General features: G+C 44.7%; 1 protein-coding gene across 5 annotated transcripts in view; it reads left to right on the plus strand.

The window, feature by feature from the left end:
* Positions 1–19,272, plus strand: part of LOC138295844 (zinc finger protein 544-like) — a 374,158-nt gene that overhangs the window by 178,523 nt on the left and 176,363 nt on the right. For 3 of the 5 annotated variants that reach the window (XM_069234416.1, XM_069234419.1, XM_069234417.1), the window contains one exon: positions 1,402–3,492. The exons of the other annotated variants lie outside the window; for them this stretch is intronic. In XM_069234416.1, coding sequence (XP_069090517.1) covers positions 1,402–2,000 — 599 coding nt within the window. In that variant the 3' untranslated portion in view covers positions 2,001–3,492. Of the gene's footprint in view, positions 1–1,401; positions 3,493–19,272 lie in introns of those variants that run through there. 5 annotated transcript variants of the gene reach the window in all.

Raw genomic sequence — 19,272 nt, forward strand, 5'->3', positions numbered from 1 at the left:
TCCAAATAAATGCTCAGTATCTGAATCGTGACTGGCTTTGAATATGATTGTCCTTCACATGCGTTTTTCAGGTAATTCTGATGTACAGATGCCCTTCTCGACAGCCCACCTCCCCACTCAAGCTTTTGTGTAATCTGTATGCTAACCATGTTAATTGCAAGGCACCCTGATCACTGTGTCCAATCCCTGCCCCCTTCCTTGTATAACCGGTGGCGGCTGAGAAATGACTTCTAGCACTCCAGAAGGTCAGAAGGAGCTATCACCTTCAACTTGTTACTTATGGGCCACCACTGGGAATGCAGGTTTCACACCAAGAAATATACCCAGGACCAAACCAGCAGCTAATGCCAGAAAAGAAGATATAGATAAGCAAAACGTCATGAGGTACAATATGGGGCAGATGAATTGACTGGCTGTCTTGAAATCGAAAGCAATCTTCTTGGACCATAGGCCTAGAAAGAAAGCCACTCTTCAACGGGACCACTCATTTTATGAGTCTTGTTGAAGATGAATGCAGCACAAAGAATGTGACCAGGAATCTCCTCCCTTGAGCTGTAGAAGAGCAGACTATCACTACTGGTGTTTGAGCCAACTCTCCCAATCTTGTACACCGCTGCTTCCTGTCCATACACTCAATATCTTCTTAGCCTGCAGGCAGCTCAAAGAAGCTCTAATGCTAGTAGGACACGTTGTGAAACTAAAAGATGTGGTATGATTCCCTCAAACAGCCAGTGGGTCAAGTTTCCTAATTCAATTTTTTGGTCAAGTAGAGGATTACAGATGAGTTCACCTTTGATTACCCACATTTACCTAACAGGACAACTTTTGATGGCCATACACAAACCATGCATTTGATGCCCATTGCATCTGGTGAGCACAGTGTCTGTTAAACTAGTATTTTGTACGTTAGAGGCTGTTATTCGAAGCATAAAACACTTCTGTTGGAGCATTTTATGCCAACGATCTGAGTATCTTCCTTGTGCTGGTTTATTTTGAAATTGTGTTTGTGATCTCTTTTTGTGGCCTGTTTGAGCTGAAACCCAGCTTATTTGGGCTGATAGCTAATAGCTGATTTGGCAATTATCTTGCATACAGTGTCTCAAAGTATGTTTCATCCTTTCTTTATACCAGCAAAAGTCTATCTTTACATTGAGCACATCGTCCTCCATTTGCCTTCCACCCTAGAGCTAACACTGTGTGTTCCCAGAGCTCACCGACCTTAACGAAAGGCTCAAATTAGAAAGAATTGTAGCAAAGGACATATTAATGATTCAGTAGAGCATCATCTGTAGATTACTGTTACTTAGCACATTTTTTAAAGATTCATGTGAAATGACAATTCTCGGGTCATTCATTACATGTAAATAGCTAACAACAGGACTCTTATTTTAATCCCAACAGGTGATGTGCCTAAGAACAGGAAAAGCAAAGATAGAGATACAATAAAATGGATTGAAAAAGCAGCAGATCAAAAAATATCGAGAGAGAAATCTAAAGTCGACATATTGCAGAGTACCAATGTGGGAACGTTTCCTAGGAGTCAGCGATGGTCAGAAAGAAATCGGGAACTGGTAGGAGAAAAGGTTATACCATGGGACAGTAGTGTCAGCCATTCCGCTGAGTTGGTTTTACATCCTAAAATTCCCTTAATGCAAAGGTCGGAGAAGTATAGTAAATGCGACTGTGGGTTAAAGAATGCAAAGCTTTATTCATATCAACGAGGCAAACAGACAAAATGGACAACGTTCTCATGCACTGAATGTGATCAGAGTTCCATCCAGAAGAGAAGCCTCTCTTTAAATCAAAGGAAATACTCAGGAGAGAGAGCATACCAATGTAACAAATGTGAGAAAAGCTTCAGTCGGAAGTTTAACCTCAGTGTGCACCAACGAACACATACAGGAGAAAGACCATACCCGTGTACCCAGTGTGGTAAAAGCTTCAGCCGAAGGTTTACTCTTTGCGTGCATCAAAGGACACATGTTGTGGAGAGGTCTTAAGAGTTTACTTGTTTTAAGTAAAGCATTAGTGACTGGTCAGCATTTTTGACATTGGGAATACTTGACAAAAATGATCCCAAATGGATAGAGATAAGAAGTCGTCTAACCTAGCAGAGCTAAGACACTCGATGTGTCCAACAGCCTCAAAACCAGACTAAAATGGTTTTATACAGAAATGTCATACCTGTCTAAGAATCAAAATAGATTTATTTGTGGTAATGACACAAAAGGGCAACCGTGATTGGAATGAGACATGTATTGGTACGTCTTAACTGTTCTGTACTCTGCATGAAGGGGCAGAAAAAAACCTAAAAATAAGAAACATCGTTAATTATAAAAAAAGGTAGAATACAAATGATACATCACAGATGGTTTTAGCTGCAGGAGGAAAACAAAGAAAGTAATTCATGTCTGTCTGGATGTGCAGTCAGATATTTTTCTAGGTCAGCAATTTAGAGTGAAGCATAAATATAATTGAGGCTTTATTTTCATTGGATACATCTGGAAACACAAATGGAAAGTTGTTAAGGATGTGTAGTGGTATTAGCAGTAGTCTCATGCGTGATAAGGCTTTGAACACTGATTTCTAAACTACAGTATGAAGGGCTACTCCAGAACTCCAGAAATGGCTTTGACAGGTTAACATCTGATCATGAGCAGTTGAGGTATGTTGGCAGAATAATTGACAATTGACAGTAGATTAATACAAATACAACACATCAAGTGTGTGGGTTAATCGAGAGATTTTCAATGTTGAACATTAACCTAACATTCTAATGATTTAGGATTGAGATTAAAGACATTTTAAACCATACGTCTCTTAAATCAGTATTATTTCAAAATCTCAATGATTGTTAACACTCTGGTAACACCTAGTAATAAGAAATATGGCAACAGCCACCTTGGCAACGCTTTTAAAGAAAAAGCCATGACATACCCAAGAAAAAGGTATGGAAACAATCATCTAGATGCTTGAAGGTTACAAGAAACCTTTATGCTGCAGTTCCTTATACAGGACACCATACTAATATCCAGGCACCATACATTAAATCTGTATCATTGTACGATCAGGCAAATAAAATGAGAGTAATGCTCCTTATTTGTCTGCCAGCTTTTCTGCTGCCTGCCTCCTTCATCTGGTGGTAAATCAAAATATAAAGTAAAGTTGAAGGCATGCCTTAAATGATTGCTTTCCCCTCCCTTGGAGGGGGCTGTTTTTTGGAATTTGAATCCAGTGTTTGTTAACTGGAATCTCCTTCTCCTAAAACTTGCCATCTCCTTCTGTTCATGGTTGCTGGGTAGATGCTCTGTGCTTTGATGTAATGATTACAGAATGTGTGACAGGACAGTCCCAATGCCTACTTCTTTACCTAGCGTAGTTGCCCTTGTGTTTTATATATTCTTTTTATCTTTTGTGCACTTGATCCCGCAGGATGTCCTTAACATGGGTGCTTGTTTTGTTTTAAAAATAAAATAATGGTGGTAAACAAAATGCGTCCCTCTCATTGGCCGAAAAGATACAGAAGAGATTTACATGGTAGTGGGAGAAACATTGAGTTACTTACAATCACTACTACTGTGTATATTTAAAATATTTGGCTTTAAAATATAGCGTGTTCTATTCAGAATCTTGAAGCATGTGTGATGAATGGCCCTAGATTTTCTGCTTTTCTTATCCCAGATTCCAACCCTGTGATTATAGGATGGAAGCTATGAGAGAGAACTCTTTTAGGCCTACTTAATTATTGATATTAGGCCGTTACATTAAGTGAGTAGTTGCATCAACAGACGACAAAAGAACAACACTCCTTTCCCTGCCCACATCATCCTTTCAGTTTCAAGCCAGTGCTGGCTTTTCAGGTTCACCTTAAGGCAACTATCTCTTTGACTCCTCGGTGTAATGATGTAACCTGTAGGATCACCACTCAACCCTGAACATCAGTTTAATCACAAATCCTTTAAGCCTGTATGATATCAAAGGATGTCACACCACATCATTTGCCCCTGATAACACCACAAAGTGGTATACAATATATTTGTCTCTGATTTTGCCACACAAAGTAGTAATTTGAATGCAGCTATGATCGGGTTTTAAAAAACATTAATACAATCCTTTCATACACTGACTGAAACACACACTCGTTCTTGAGATATCAGTGTACCAGATAGAGAACCAAGATTAGCACGCATTATGAAATAAATGTGACAAAAGGTTACAAATAGTGTGTGCAATGTTAATTATGGCAGCTTTGTACAAGACTAGATATAATGTGACATTCATTGTCCCATGTAATGAAAAGTTCTAAGAGGTGTATATTTAATTATAACACATCTTCTAGTGACGAAAGAGGTACACAGCTAACCTACTCTTCAAGAATGAATCTGAAAAAACTACAAAGAACTAAGCATCAATCATTTGCATATAGTGTAGACAAAGTGGGTCCATAACCAAGTTAGTGTTATGTTCACCAGCCGTAATGGCAGAAAATTGAAGTCATATATTCCTTACTCAAACATACAGAGGCAGAAAGAGTTAGTGAATGTCTCAAGGATATTCTGTATTCAAGTGATATTGGCCCCCGGATTCTACTCAGAAACCCCAACCACAGATCTCATTGTTGATCTAATGTGAATTTACCCTGAAAAAAAAAGACAGAAGGTGTTTGACAAAACAGGAACAGTTTGTTTAATTAAACACTACAGCCGGGAGATTAGTAACAGAAACGGGGACTGAGGACTGTGTCAAAGTACAATCGATCTGAGCGGTGTTTTATACATTTCTCTGGGCACCATAAAACAATTGCAGCATTTCTTTCTAGGTAAAGAATGTGGGTTGTTGTCTTATAGTCATAAATAGGTTCCCTGATAACAAATGTAGGTGGGCCTCGACCTTGCACGGACGCAATGAGGGCCAGTGGGGTAACATGTCCAGATTTCCGGCCTGAGGGGCACCTGATCGCTGTGTGCCTGTTGATGCTGTGTTCTGATTGGCTGAGCGGTTCCTTCCTTAATGTGGCATGTGGCTTTATGGGGTTTCAGGAACACGTGCACCTCTCTGGCCATGTGTGCTTTATTGGAGCCAATTTCCTTGGACCTTTGTGGTGTCGTTGCGCCTTTCTGTGGGATTGATCTAAGTTTTTTTATGCGTTTGCCTACTGGCTACGTGCCACCCCACCTCTGACCTGAAAATCAGTAACGTTAGGCCTACGTCTCAGAGCCTGCCCAACCACGTATTTGTGAGTCTGGGTTGATGGAGAGTTCATGATGGGTGAATTTGATATTAGTGATGCAATATTGTTTTCATATATGAGTGTATCATTGCGCACATTGACTTTTTCAATATTAACATTATCATACATGTTACTTATCCAACTGATAGATCTCCCAAAACAGTCGCTCAAAATAAAAAATAGTTCGGCAATATGAAGGTATTTTATCGAATTCATACAATCATGATGACATCAAGAAGTGTCGGCCAAATACTCTAGTGTTGCATTATATTTCTGATGGATACACCTACCTGTGGATTCCTCACCTAAAGAATTCTCCCCCTCGCGCCAGCCTCAACGGAAATTTCTTCCAGCTCTGCACGTCGACAATGACGTCACAAACGCCCGACTCCACGCGATGCCGTATGACTTCATCTAGGCAATAAGAAGCCCTCGTCGACGTGCAGACATCAGTTCCCTTTTTTCCGTGCCTCCGAGTAACGGTTTTTCTTCGAGGCTCACAGGGAGCTACAGTTACTAATCAACAGTTACAATGTCGCAGCCAAGGAAATCTGGCTTTAAGCCATGTAACCAGTGCGGGGGTCGAATGTCGGTTACCGATCCCCATGAGAATTGCCTCTGGTGCCTTAGCTCCGACGATGAGGTCGAGTCATGCGGCTCCTGCCAGCGCATGAACCCAAAGGCACTTAAGGAAAGGGAGGCAAAATTGTTCTTGGCCCGTTCCAAGAAAAAGAAGGAGAGGCGTCATCGGAGGGAGTCCTCTTCAAGATCCTCAAGGGCTCATCATCGGCATGGAGACTCTCGACGCCGTCACGACTCCCGGCGCTGATCGATTAAGGGACGGTCCCGGTCCAGATCGGCATCTCCGTCAGCTCGGCGCCGTCCGACGTGGGAGATTAGCCCGACCGTCACCCCTCAACCTCCTACGACTCCGACTTCACCTGGGTCAGTTTTCGAGGTCGAGCCTCTTCAGAGACCAGAGGATTCTCCTAGCCAGGAGTTACCTGGCCCATCTACGGCATCTATGCCGGCGCCGGTGCAACAGCAATACCCGGCTTTCCCGGCGCCGGGTACGGATCCTGCGGCTTTTTTAAATGCCAAGTTTAATATTTTTTCCACCTTGGCGCCGAGTGGAGGATAAGCAGGTCTGTCGGGCCCTTTGGCCTTTAATTTGGGTGTTCCGGCGTCTTATAAGTCGACGCCTTTCACGCCATTTTTGTCTACTTCAGCTGAACCGGCGCCGATGCCCTTGACGTTGCCTAGGAGACCTGTTACACCTGCCGCGGTGCCGATGGATTCACCTCGGATCCAATCCACAGTCAAGGTTCCTGTGGAGCCGAAAGGTCCGGCGTCGGATGGATTCGAGGTTCGGCGCCGACTGAGTTCTTCGGTGTCAGCCGACGCCGGGTCTTGAATCTAGGCTTCGATCTAGACGTCTGGCTTTGTGCCTTTTGGAGGCGGAAGAATACAGCAGAAAACACCTGGAAGAGGGTGAGATCTTGGAGCCTTCCGGTGACACCTCCCCTGAGTAGGATCTGGCTTCCCCAGGGGAGTACACTGAGGAAGCTGCTTCTTTCCATGCAGTGATACGAAAGACTGCAGACTTCTTAGATCTCCCTCTTCCGGCTGCGGAGGTGAAGAGGTACCTATTGACGGAGGTGTTGCATCCAGCTTCTGTGACAGCAGAGCCTTCTATATCCTATTAAAGACATCTGGAAAAAACCTGTGTCTTCAGCGGCTGTCAACAGAGCGGTGGCACGACGCTATCGGGCGGCACCAGGTGACCCTGTCTTCCTCTCCAAGCACCCAACACCAGAGAGCTTAGTGGTTCAGGCCTCCTGTTATTCCAGATCCTCTCCTGGCTCGTTTCCCGGAACCCCTGCGGACAGGGAATCGAATAAAATGGACCATTCTGCCAAAAAGGCTTTTTCTTCATGTAGTATGGCTTTAAAGTCAACCAACGCGACCTGCATTTTGGGACGTTATAGCCACGCCCTTATGAAGGAAGCGAAACAGATGCTCAGGCGGCGGCGACCCAGGTGATCCAGTCTGGGTTAGACACTTCAGACTCGGTGGCAAGAGCTATGGGCACGACCGTAGTTTCCAGACGACAATCTTGGTTGCGTTCGTCTGGCTTTTCATCAGATGTGCAGGCGACTCTCCTGGATCTGCCCTTTGATGGCGAAAAACTCTTTGGGACAAAGGCAGATTCTGCTCTTGAACGATTTAAGGAGAGCAGAGCCACAGCGAGATCGCTAGGACTTCAGTCGGCTGCCTCATCCTCCTTTAGATCTTATAGGAGGGTTAGGGGTTTTGGACGTGGCTCCTCCTTTCGTGGCAGATTTCAAGGACCACAACAAACTGCATCCTCCCTGCCATACAAATCCTTCAGGGGCAGGGACAGAGTCCGAACAAGAGGAGCCACCCAGCAGCACTCTGCCTCTTCCTCTTCCTCTTCCTCTGGAGGGGTGCAGCAGGGAAAGCAGCCGTAGTCCTCCACCACTCCCTGTCCACTTGTCTCCGGTAGGGGGGAGACTTGCCCATTTTCTTCCAATGTGGGAGTTTATAACAACGGACTCTTGGGTCATCGACATTGTGAAGAAGGGGTACGCTCTTCTCTTTCGGGAATTCCCTCCTCCCTTCTCTCCCCGCCCATCCTTCTGTTCGGAAGACCATCTTCTGTTATTACAACAGGATTTGTTGTCCCTATTGGCAAAAGGCGCAGTAGAGTTGGTTCCCGAGCAGGAGAGGGGTCAGGGCTGTTATTCAAGATACTTCCTGATCCCCAAAAAGGATGGTCGGTTAAGACCAATTCTGGACTTGAGGACTTTGAATTGGTTCCTCAGGCAGGAAAAGTTCAAAATGCTGACCCTGTCACAGGTTCTTTTGGCGTTGAACGAAGGAGGTTTGTGGTTGGATCGCAGCATTATCAGTTTGCGGTCCTCCCGTTTGGTCTTACTTCGGCACCTCGAGTCTTCACAAAGGTGATGGCGGTGGTAGCGGCAGAGCTCAGAAGAAGGGGGATAGCGGTGTTTCCCTATCTGGACGATTGGTTGATCAAAGCCAAGACTCCGGAGCTCGTGCGGCATCATCTCCAGTCGACAACTCAATTGTTGTACGACCTGGGTTTTTCAATCACTGTGCCCAAATCTCACCTGGAGCCCTCTCAACGCCTCCTGTTCATAGGGGCAGTATTGGACACGACATTGAATCGGGCCTTTCCTCCGCCCCAGAGGGTTCAGGACATCCAGGCGTTGATTCCAATGTTTCGAAATGGAGCGGTAGTTCCAGTCCTCAAGGTCCTTCGTCTGCTCGGTCTGTTTGCTTCTTGCATACTGCTGGTCACTCATGCACGCTGGCACATGAGGGCTCTTCAGTGGTGCGTCCGCAGGCTGTGGTTTCAGCACAAGGGAGATCTCGAGGAATCAATAAAGATCTCCAGAGACACTGCAGTGGATCTTCAATGGTGGGCAGCGGTCGACAACCTGTCACAAGGAAGGCCTTTCTCGCTGCCTCCACCAGTGGCCACAGTGGTAACGGATACTTCCACTCTAGGATGGGGAGCTCATCTGGGGGACCTGGAGGTCAAAGGCCTTTGGTCTCCAGTGTAACAGAGATTTCACATCAATCTGTTGGAATTGCGGGCAGTACGTCTGGCTCTCAAGGCCTTCCTCCCTTCCATTCGCGGTCAGTCAGTCCAGATCCTAACCGACAATACTACCGCGATGTGGTATATAAACAAGCAGGGAGGAGTGGGATCGTATCTTCTCTGCAAAGAAGCTCTTCGACTCTGGTCCTGGCTTCAGGATCACAAGATCTGCTTGGTAGCACATCATTTGGTCGGTGCTCTGAACGTGTGTGCGGATGTTCTCAGTCAACGCAACTCTGTCGACCACGAGTGGCGTCTTCATCCAGATCTGATTCTGTACACATTCCAGATGTGGAGATATCCACAGATAGATCTGTTTGCGACTCAGGAGAATGCACAGTGCCCGCTATTTTGCAGCCTCCAGTATCCTGTGCAAGGAGCTTTGGGGGACGCGTTTCAGATGTCCTGGAATGGTCAGTTGCTTTACGCGTTTCCTCCCATACCCTTGATTCCTCGAGTTCTGAGGAAGATCCGCCAAGACCGAGCCCGGGTCATCTTAATAGCTCCGGATTGGCCAAGAAGGGTGTGGTATTCAGACCTTCTCCAACTCTCTCAGTGCCCTCCGCTCCATCTCCCTTACAGAGTGGACCTCCTCTCGCAGTCGCAGGGGAAGATTCTACACCCCCACCTCCAGAGCCTGCACCTTCATGCCTGGAGATTGAACGGGGCAATCAGTGCTTTTTCTCTCCCACCAGAAGTGGTGGATGTTATTTTATCGGCCAGGCGACACTCCACCAAATCGATCTATGCAAGTCGTTGGGCTAAATTTGTATGCTGGTGTGGAGAGAATAGAATTGATCCCTTAAAGGCTCGTTTGTCTGACATATTGTCATTTGCTCTTTACCTGGCACAGAAGGGTTGTGCGGTTGCCACAGTCAAGGGTTATTTATCTGCACTGTCGGCTTTTCTGTGCCTTCCTGATCAGCCTTCCTTGTTTAAATCTCCTATTGTGTTAAGGTTTCTGAAGGGGCTTATTAACACATTTACACCGTTACCATTTGTTATGCCTCAGTCGGACCTTAATTTGGTGTTAACATTCTTAATGGGGTCTCCATTTGAACCGTTGCATTCTTGCTCTTTGCGGTTGCTAGTTCTCAAAACTGTGTTCCTGGTGGCCATAACATTGGCCAGAAGGGTCAGTGAGCTTCAGGCTCTTAGTGTAGTGCCCCCATACCTTTCTTTCTATAGGGACAAAGTGGTGTTAAGGACCAATGCGGCTTTCCTCCCGAAGGGTGTTACACCCTTTCGCCTGGGGCAGTCTATTACTCTCTCTTCCTTTTATCCTCCACCTCATCCATCCAAGGAGGAAGAGAGGCTCCACCGGCCGGATCCACGAAGAGCGCTGAGCTTCTATGTCGACAGGACGAAGGAGTTCAGGCAAGATGATCAGCTCTTCGTTGGATACGTGGGGAAGAGGAAAGGTAGAGCTGTCCACAAGAGAACGCTATCCAGGTGGGTCATTCTATGTATTAAGATTTGTTATTCTCTAGCAAAGAAAGAACCACCTGTGAGGCTTCGTGCCCACTCCACCAGAGCGAAGGCTGCCTCTTCGGCTTTGGCTAGGGGTGTTCCTGTGGCTGATATCTGCAGGGCAGCGACTTGGGTGTCCCGCCATACTTTTGTTAACCATTACTGTTTGGATTCTGAGGTTAGGAGGGATGGTCATTTTGCTCGCTCGGTGCTCCAGGATTTCTTGGTTTGACCATTGGGGCACCCACCTCCGGAGGTACTACTGCTTTGGGACTCTATTCTTTAGGTGAGGAATCCACAGGTAGGTGTATCCATCAGAAGAATAAGTTACTTACCTTCGGTAATGCTTTTTCTGGTGGATACAGTAACTACCTGTGGATTCCTCACGGTCCCACCCGCCTCCCCGTTGCCTGACTGGTCATACCATGAAATCCATGGGTGAGCATCCTTTGCCTTGTATATTTGTATATACCTGAATCATGTATATAGTTGACATCTGTATATACATTTCTTTTTCAAATTTAGATAGTTCAAGGAAAACATATTTGGACTTGAATGACATATTTTACTTTTGTATATAATAAATGTTCTGTTTTCATTCATTTGAAGTGACTATGATCTCTTTAAGGTTAACCTGTTCGCCTCTATGGCACGTAAAAATGGTGATAACTGACGTCTGCACGTCGACGAGGGCTTCTTATTGCCTAGATGATGTCATACGGCGTCGCGTGGAGTTAGGCGTTTGTGACGTCATCGTCGACGTGCAGAGCTAGAAGAAATTTCCGTTGAGGCTGGCGCAAGTGGGAGAATTCTTTAGGTGAGGAATCCACAGGTAGTTACTGTAGCCACCAGAAAAAGCGTTACCGAAGGTAAGTAACTTATTTATCTGGGTGTCCCCCAGCTTTGTGATTTCATTATCTATTGTGAAGAATGTACAGAGGCCTAAGAAGGAAAAAAAGAAAAACATACAAATGTCATAGCAGGATATTCCAGTGTATTTATCTCAGATTAAAACTATGACATTCAAATCATCATTGTGATTTTATCTGTCCGATTTTAAAAGGTAATCAACTAGTTTCAGTGTTATGTAAGCCCACCGTTTTTGTGCTTTCATCAGGGCAAAATTGATTGATACTACACTTTGCAACCCAGCCATCAAAAAGGATACAGAGTACACTGTCTTTTTTTATCAAGACCCAAACTTTTTCTGAAGAGTATATTTTCCTGCATCATATAGAGGTAAATTGGCAAATGTGTAAGGGCATGAGGATATTTTTACTGTTTCAATATGTATCAGACCATGATATGGCGTGCCATGTAACTGTACATACAATGTAACTATACATTTTATATAAGCTTATCTTATGTTAGCGTGTTTTTTGGTACTTATACACAAAGTGCACTGAGAATAGATGTTTAACTTACAGACAACTTGAAAGCACCTAATTAAGGAACCTGTTGACAATCCAGCGCAGAAAGGACTACACATACTACTAGTAAACTGGAACGTCAAGGTGCTATAGAGGTATAATAATGACAGGATTAAGTCACAGAAAAATAGAAACCAAAAAAAGTATTGAGGATACAACCATCAGAAAAGAAGACATCTTCTAATTTTGAAAAGGCTTGGACTTCATACATTTTCAAAAGTGACAAAAGATGGCTTCTGCAAGACGCTGTGTTCCATAGTTTACAGCAGTGATGGAGAAAAGACAATCTTTAAAGATTTTTGTTCTTTCTTGCGGTATGATGAGCAGCAGGATATTTGGAGTAGATAACAGTATGTGGACAGTATGGTTTAATTTTAGTTGCTAGGATGTCTGTATAATTCTTCTGCACTACCTTGACAACAAAGATGAGGGATTTGAAAAAAAGACTCTAGAATATATAGGCAGTCAGTGGAGGGACCTAAGCACTAGAATGATGTAGTGCTGCCTGGGTACACTGATAAATATATGAGCAGCAGTATTTTGAACTAACTGCAGGTAATGAAGAATCTTGTGTGGGACAGTTAGGTGAAATTAGCGCTATGTGGATTGCATCAAAGTGTTGATTATAGTCATGTGGAGGTTAGAGTCCATGAAAGGTAAACGTTTCCTTAAAGTCTGTGTTAGAGAAAAGTGTGTTTGCGACCTCCTCAGCCTGGAAGTTCAACAATAAATCTGCATCTATAAAAACCTCAAGACTGCAAATTAAGTTTGATGGAACCAGCGGATCACCCATTATAGCTGACCAGAAGATATTTTTTCAGCCGATGGGGTAACTAGACTCTTTTGTATCTGAATTTAATTTCAGAAAGTTGTTGGACAGCCACTGCGAGGTGTTTATAAGCAAATATCAACAGGGCCATGAATTGAGTTTGGTTTCAGAAAAGCTTTCTTTAGCTCTGGTTTATCTACTGCCCATTTACACCTGTTTCCATGCTTCAGGGTAAAATCCATGAGCTAGTGACCTGTTGATACACTAATACTGCTAACTCTTTAAGATAGGAAATAAGAACTTCTTCAGTTTGTTTGGGCAGAGTTCTTTAAAGAAACCAGCGAAATTAATAGTTTTAAGACCCAGTGCCACTAGCTGATCTGTGATGGGGTGAAAGACTAACATTGATGTTTCGAGATCCCAGTGGGCAGGTTGCACAGGAAAGGTGTGTTCTCTGCATCAGTAGTGTATGTTATGTTGGAGAGCTTATCAACAAAGTAATGTGAAATAGCTCTTATATGTTATTATTAATCATTAATATTGATAATGTTCTTTGTAATACGTGAAATTGTCACCTAAAAAAGGAACCTGGTTCTAAACTAAACATAGACCCATCCAGACATGAAGGAACTTTAGAGCTTATAGAGCAGAGTATTCAAGATTTTCAAAAGGGCATAGAGATTGACAATAGAATGAAAATAGTCCAGCATGCTCTTCCATAATCAAGTCACCTGTACAGAAAATGATATATCACCAAAGGAATCTTTCTTACCTTTAGATACTTTGAGCAAACTGGCATTCACAGAGCACAGTGATCTCGTCATAAGACAGCATTGTGGCCTATGTTGAAGCGGAAGGGAACCAGTGTGATAAGCCCTATGTGCTATGCACAGTGCTTTAAAGTTTATACACTTGGCAACAGGGAGCCAATGAATAGAATGTAGAGCTAGTGACTCAAATAGTGGAGACGCATGACCGGATAGAGCCAGTTTTGCAGTTGCCGCTTGTATGCGATGGAGATGTTGTACAAGATATCTTGGTCCACCTAAGAATAAGGCGTTGCCGTAGTCAAGTCTGCATAAGATAATACATTGCACCACAAGTGTATGGAGGTGTATTGGCAGCAGAGGTAACATTTTTTGAAGAACCCTTATTAGCCCAAAACCAGTGGAGGAAAGTTTATCAATAAGAGTTGGGAGATATAGTTCATTATCCACATAAACTCCCATTTTGAACGGCCTACACTGTAATTGGATCTAAGCTATCCTTCAGTGACCAAAATGTTTCCGCCCATTGTTTCAGAAGAGAACCTGAAAGACAATTCCTTACCTCAGTATTGTCTCCATTACACTTATGGGAGTTAGCTCTAAGCCACTGTGAGACATTTGATATACAATCCAAAGTGAGGATTATTTAAGCGCTTTCAGCATAATTCACAACGTTTAGTGCACAACATTGTAGGAGGCTGGCCTGGCTTGTAGTGGGTGCCAGAGGTACTTACACCTTGTGCCAGGTCCAGTTGTCCCTTATTAGTGTAGAAGGTGTTTCTAGGAGCTTAGACTGATAGAAGGTAGCTATGGCAAAGCAGCTTAGGCTGAACTAGGAGACATGCAAAGCTCCTACTATACCACTTGTATCATATGCACAATATCATAAGAAAACACAATACACAGAGTTAGCAAAAATAAAGGTACTTTATTTTTATGACAATATGCCAAAAGTATCTCAGTGGGTACCCTCATTAAGAAGGTAAGTAATATATACAAGTTATATGTACACAAACCAAAATTAGGTAAGTAAGAGCAAGAAAAGTAATGCAAACAGTGTAGAATTACAATAGGTTGCAATAGGAGAACATAGGTATAGGGGCAACACAAACCATATACTCCAAAAGTGGAATGCGAACCACGAATGGACCCCAGACCTATGTGAGCTTATAGAGGGTCACTGGGACTGTAAGAAAACAGTGAGGGTTAGAAAAATACTCCACCCCAAGACCCTGAAAAGTAGGAGTAAAGTACACCTACTATCCCCAGAGAGCACAATAGTCGTGATAGGGGGATTCTGCAGGAAGAACAAACACCAGCAGTGCACTGACAACGGATTTCCGGACCTGAGGACCTGCAAGGACAGGGGACCAAGTCCAATAGTCGCGACAGTGTCAGGGGGGGGGCAGGAGCCCAGGAAACCCCAGATGAAGGTGCAAGGAAGCTACCTCCGGTTGGAAGAAAGCTTGGAGTTCTGCAAGAAAGAAGAGGACTACGAACTTCTCCTTTGAAAGGCAGATGTCCCATGTCGCGATGAAGCTTTCAGAGGTGTTCCCACGCAGAAATACCGCAAACAAGCCTTGCTAGCTGCAAGGGTCGCGGTAGAGATTTTTAGGTGCTGCTGAGGACCAGGAAGGACCAGGATGTCGCCTTTTGGCAGAGGAGACAGAGGGGGCGCTCAGCAACTCAGAGAGCCCTCACAGAAGCAGGCAGCACCCGCAGAAGTACCCCACCAGGCACTTAGAAGAGTGAACCGGAGTCCACGCAAAGTTACAAAAGGAGGTCTCACGACGTCGGAGGACAACTCAGAAGGTTGTGCACTGCAGGACAGAGTGCTGGGGACCCAGGCTAGGCTGTGCACGAAGGAAATCCTGGAAGAGTGCACAGGAGCCGGAGCATCTGCAGATTACGTGATACACAGCTTTGCAGTCTAGCGTGGGGAGGCAAGGACTTACCTCCACCAAACTTGGACTGAAGAGTCACTGGACTGTGGGAGTCACTTGGACAGAGTTGCTGTGTTCCAGGGACCACGCTCGTCGGGATGAGAGGGGACCCAGAGGACCAGTGATGCAGTCTTTTGGTGCCTGCGTTAGCAGGGGGAGGATTCTGTTGACCCACGGGAGATTTCTTCGGAGCTTCTGGTGCAGGGTGAAGACAGGCTATCCCCAGAGCATGCACCACCAGGAAACAGTTGAGAAAGCCGGCAGGATTAGGCATTACAATGTTGCTGGTAGTCGTCTTGCTACTTTGTTGCGGTTTTGCAGGCGTCCTGGAGCAGTCGGCGGTCGATCCTTGGTAGAAGGTGAAGAGGGAGATGCAGAGGAACTCTGGTGAGCTCTTGAATTCGTTATCTGAAGAATTCCCCAAAGCAGAGACCCTAAGTAGCCAGAAAAGGAGGTTTGGCTACCAAGTTAGGAGGATTGGCTACCAAGAGAGGTAAGAGCCTATCAGAAGGAGCCTCTGACATCACCTGCTGGCACTGGCCACTCAGAGCAGCCAAGTGTGCCCCCAACACCTCTGTTTCCAAGATGGCAGAGGTCTGGGACACACTGGAGGAGCTCTGGGCACCTCCCCTGGGAGTTACTGGTCAGGGGAGTGGTCACTCCCCTTTCCTTTGTCCAGTTTCTTGCCAGAGCAGGGCTGGGGGATCCCTGAACTGGTGTAGACTGGCTTATGCAGAGATGGGCACTATCTGTACCCATCAAAGCATTTCCAGAGGCTGGGGGAGGCTACTCCTCCCCAGCCGTTCACACCTATTTCCAAAGGGAGAGGTTGTAACACCCTCTCTCAGAGGAAATCCATTGTTCTGCCTTCCTGGGCCAGGGCTGCCTGGACCCCAGGAGGGCAGAACCCTGTCTGAGGGGTTGGCAGCAGCAGCTGCAGTGGAAACCCCGGAAAGGCAGTTTGGCAGTACCCGGGTTCTGTGCTAGTGACCCGGGGGATCATGGAATTGTCCCCCCAATACCAGAATGGTATTGAGGGGACAATTCCATGATCTTTGACATGTTACATGGCTATGTTCGGAGTTACCATTGTGACGCTATACATAGGTAGTGACCTATGTATAGTTCACACGTGTAATAGTGTCCCCGAACTCACAAAGTCCGGGGAATTTGCCCTGAACGATGTGGGGGCACCTTGGCTAGTGCCAGGGTGCCCACACACTAAGTAACTTTGCACCCAACCTTCACCAGGTGAAGGTTAGACATATAGGTGACTTATAAGTTATGTGCAGTGGTAAATGGCTGTGAAATAACGTGGACGTTATTTCACGCAGGGTGCAGTGGCAGGCCTGTGTAAGAATTCAAGAGCTCCCTATGGGTGGCAAAAGAAATCCTGCAGCCCATAGGGATCTCCTGGAAGCCCAGTATCCTGGGTACCTCAGTACCATATACAAGGAAATTATGTGGGTGTACCAGTATGCCAATGTGAATTGGTAAATGTAGTCACTAGCATGTTAGTGACAAATTTGGAAAGCAGAGAGAGCATAACCACTGAGGTTCTGGTTAGCAGAGCCTCAGTGAGACAGTTAGGCATCACACAGGGAACACATACAGGGCACATACTTATGAGCCCTGGGGCCCTGCCTGGCATGGTCCCAGTGACACATAGACTAAAACAACATATATACAGTTAAATATGGGGGTAACATGCCAGGCAAGATGGTACTTTCCTACAAATATTTAATAAGCTTAGCCAGTGGCCTTAAATATACATGAAATAGTGTCTGGCTTAGTGATGAGCCGTGGGCCAGACTTGTTAAACTGCTTTAAAAGTAGAGCCAAAGTAGGGCAAATAAATTGCCTGTGTTGTACCTTCCAAGAAAGAAGTCAGCCATTGCAGAACTTTTCCTTTTACTCCTATTTCTGACAGCCTAGTAGCAGCACATCATGATTGACTGCCAAACCTGGCAAGTAGGTCAAGTAGTGCCAAAACTACCTGATCACCCTTGTCTGCCGCCATACCTAGATCATCTAATTCAGTAACCAAGGCTCAATCCATTTCATGGATAGAGCGAAACCTGAACTGTTCCCCAGTTGGTAAGTTGTGTTCTTCCAGGAAACGAGAGTACTGTGTTGATATACTTTTCCAGAACTTCACTGAGAAAGAGTAGAAGAGAAATGGGCCTAACACTACTGAATACTAAATGATCGGCCAGCAGCTTAAAGTGTCCAAGTACAAAAAAGATGCATGAGAAATAATAAGGGAGGACACAAAGGTTTATACAAAGTACATGTAAGGCCCCAGAGAGCGATATCAAACTAATCAACCCACCGATCAGGAAGCTGAAATTCTTAAGAAGAATACCACGAATTCCGCCTGGTCAGAGTCCTTCAGTTGTCAAGTTTTTAGTTTGAGATGAGATTTATAAAAGATAGCCAAACCCTCCCCTCTCCATAGAGGCTGCAAAAGAGGTACAGTCTTGTAGCCTTCCGGGCAGGCTACGTCTAAAGCAAAATTGGAGTACTGGTGCCAATGATAAGGAGCATATCGAAGCCAGAGGTAGAGACTAAAAGATGTATTTCTACTGCATGCTTCTCCAGTGAGCAGCCCATTAATAAGCTGACCTTTTAATGCCATGTTTGAGAGAACCCTTGTTAACAGATTATTCATGCACTGAGAAGGATCTAAAATGTTTATAACATTTTCATTTGTCCTGCCAAAAAACCCTTAAGGGAGGAGCAGAAATTAAGTATGCAGACCCGAATTTACAGAGCTGGCCTTTCGTGTAAGTACTACCAGGTGCAGGCACTTCCTCGAGTGTACTTACACCTTCTGTGGCACAACGGGCAGTATGGCTGGGGCTCGGATGAATGCAAAACCAAAATGGCGTCCCAGTTTGGGAGGCAGGAAAGAGGACAAGCATTTGCAATGTAATAGGTCTGGCATTTGTTTTAGTTAGTTATTGGAGTTGTACATGCATAACTGGACTTTTATTGCCATATAAACTGGTCAATCCTGCTGCATAATTTGGTCCTCTCTGCCACACAATTCCACTGGCCCTGCATATAACAAAAGCACTTCTATTTACCTTCGTCCTCTATCTGCAGCAAAAAATAAAAATATTTCCATTATTTACCACCTAGGAGGGCACACCACTGAAAGGCTCCATTTACAGCTCAAATCAAAACAGAAGGAAGGACTAGAAAAATACTAACACTTGCTGAAACACACTAATAAATTAAGCAAAGGACAATACAGGCCTCCAAAGCAGACATCTGTGTTGTGCCTAGCGTTAGCCTTAATCAGTTTTTTTAACCCCTTCGCTGCCAGGCCTTTTCCCCCTCCTGTGCCGAGCCTTTTTTTGGCTATTTGGAGCAGTTCGCGCTTGGGCCCTCATAACTTTTTGTTCACATAAGCTACCCACGCCAAATTTGCGTCCTTTTTTTCCAACATCCTAGGGATTCTAGAGGTACCCAGACTTTGTGGGTTCCCCAGAAGGAGGCCAAGAAATTAGCCAAAAAACAGTGAAAATTTCGTTTTTTTCAAAAAAATGGGCTGCAGAAGAAGGCTTGTGTTTTTTTCCCTGAAAAGGGCATCAACAAAGGGTTTGCGGTGCTAAAATCACCAGCTTCCCAGCTTTCAGGAACAGGCAGACTTGAATCAGAAAACCCAATTTTTCAACACAATTTTGGCATTTTACTGGGACATACCCCATTTTTATGATTTTTTTTGTGCTTTCAGCCTCCTTCCAGTCAGTGACAGAAATGGGCATGAAACCAATGCTGGATCCCAGAAACCGCAACATTTCTGAAAAGTAGACAAAATTCTGAATTCAGCAAGGGGTAATTTGTGTAGATCCTACAAGGGTTTCCTACAGAAAATAACAACTGAAAAAAACAAAATATTGAAATTGAGGTGAAAAAAACATCAATTATTCTCTACGTTTTACTCTGTAACTTTTTCCTGCAATGTCAGATTTTCGAAAGCAATATACCGTTACGTCTGCTGGACTC

The sequence above is a fragment of the Pleurodeles waltl genome, chromosome 5 (genome assembly GCF_031143425.1).
Source record: "Pleurodeles waltl isolate 20211129_DDA chromosome 5, aPleWal1.hap1.20221129, whole genome shotgun sequence".
Lineage (NCBI taxonomy): Eukaryota > Metazoa > Chordata > Amphibia > Caudata > Salamandridae > Pleurodeles > Pleurodeles waltl.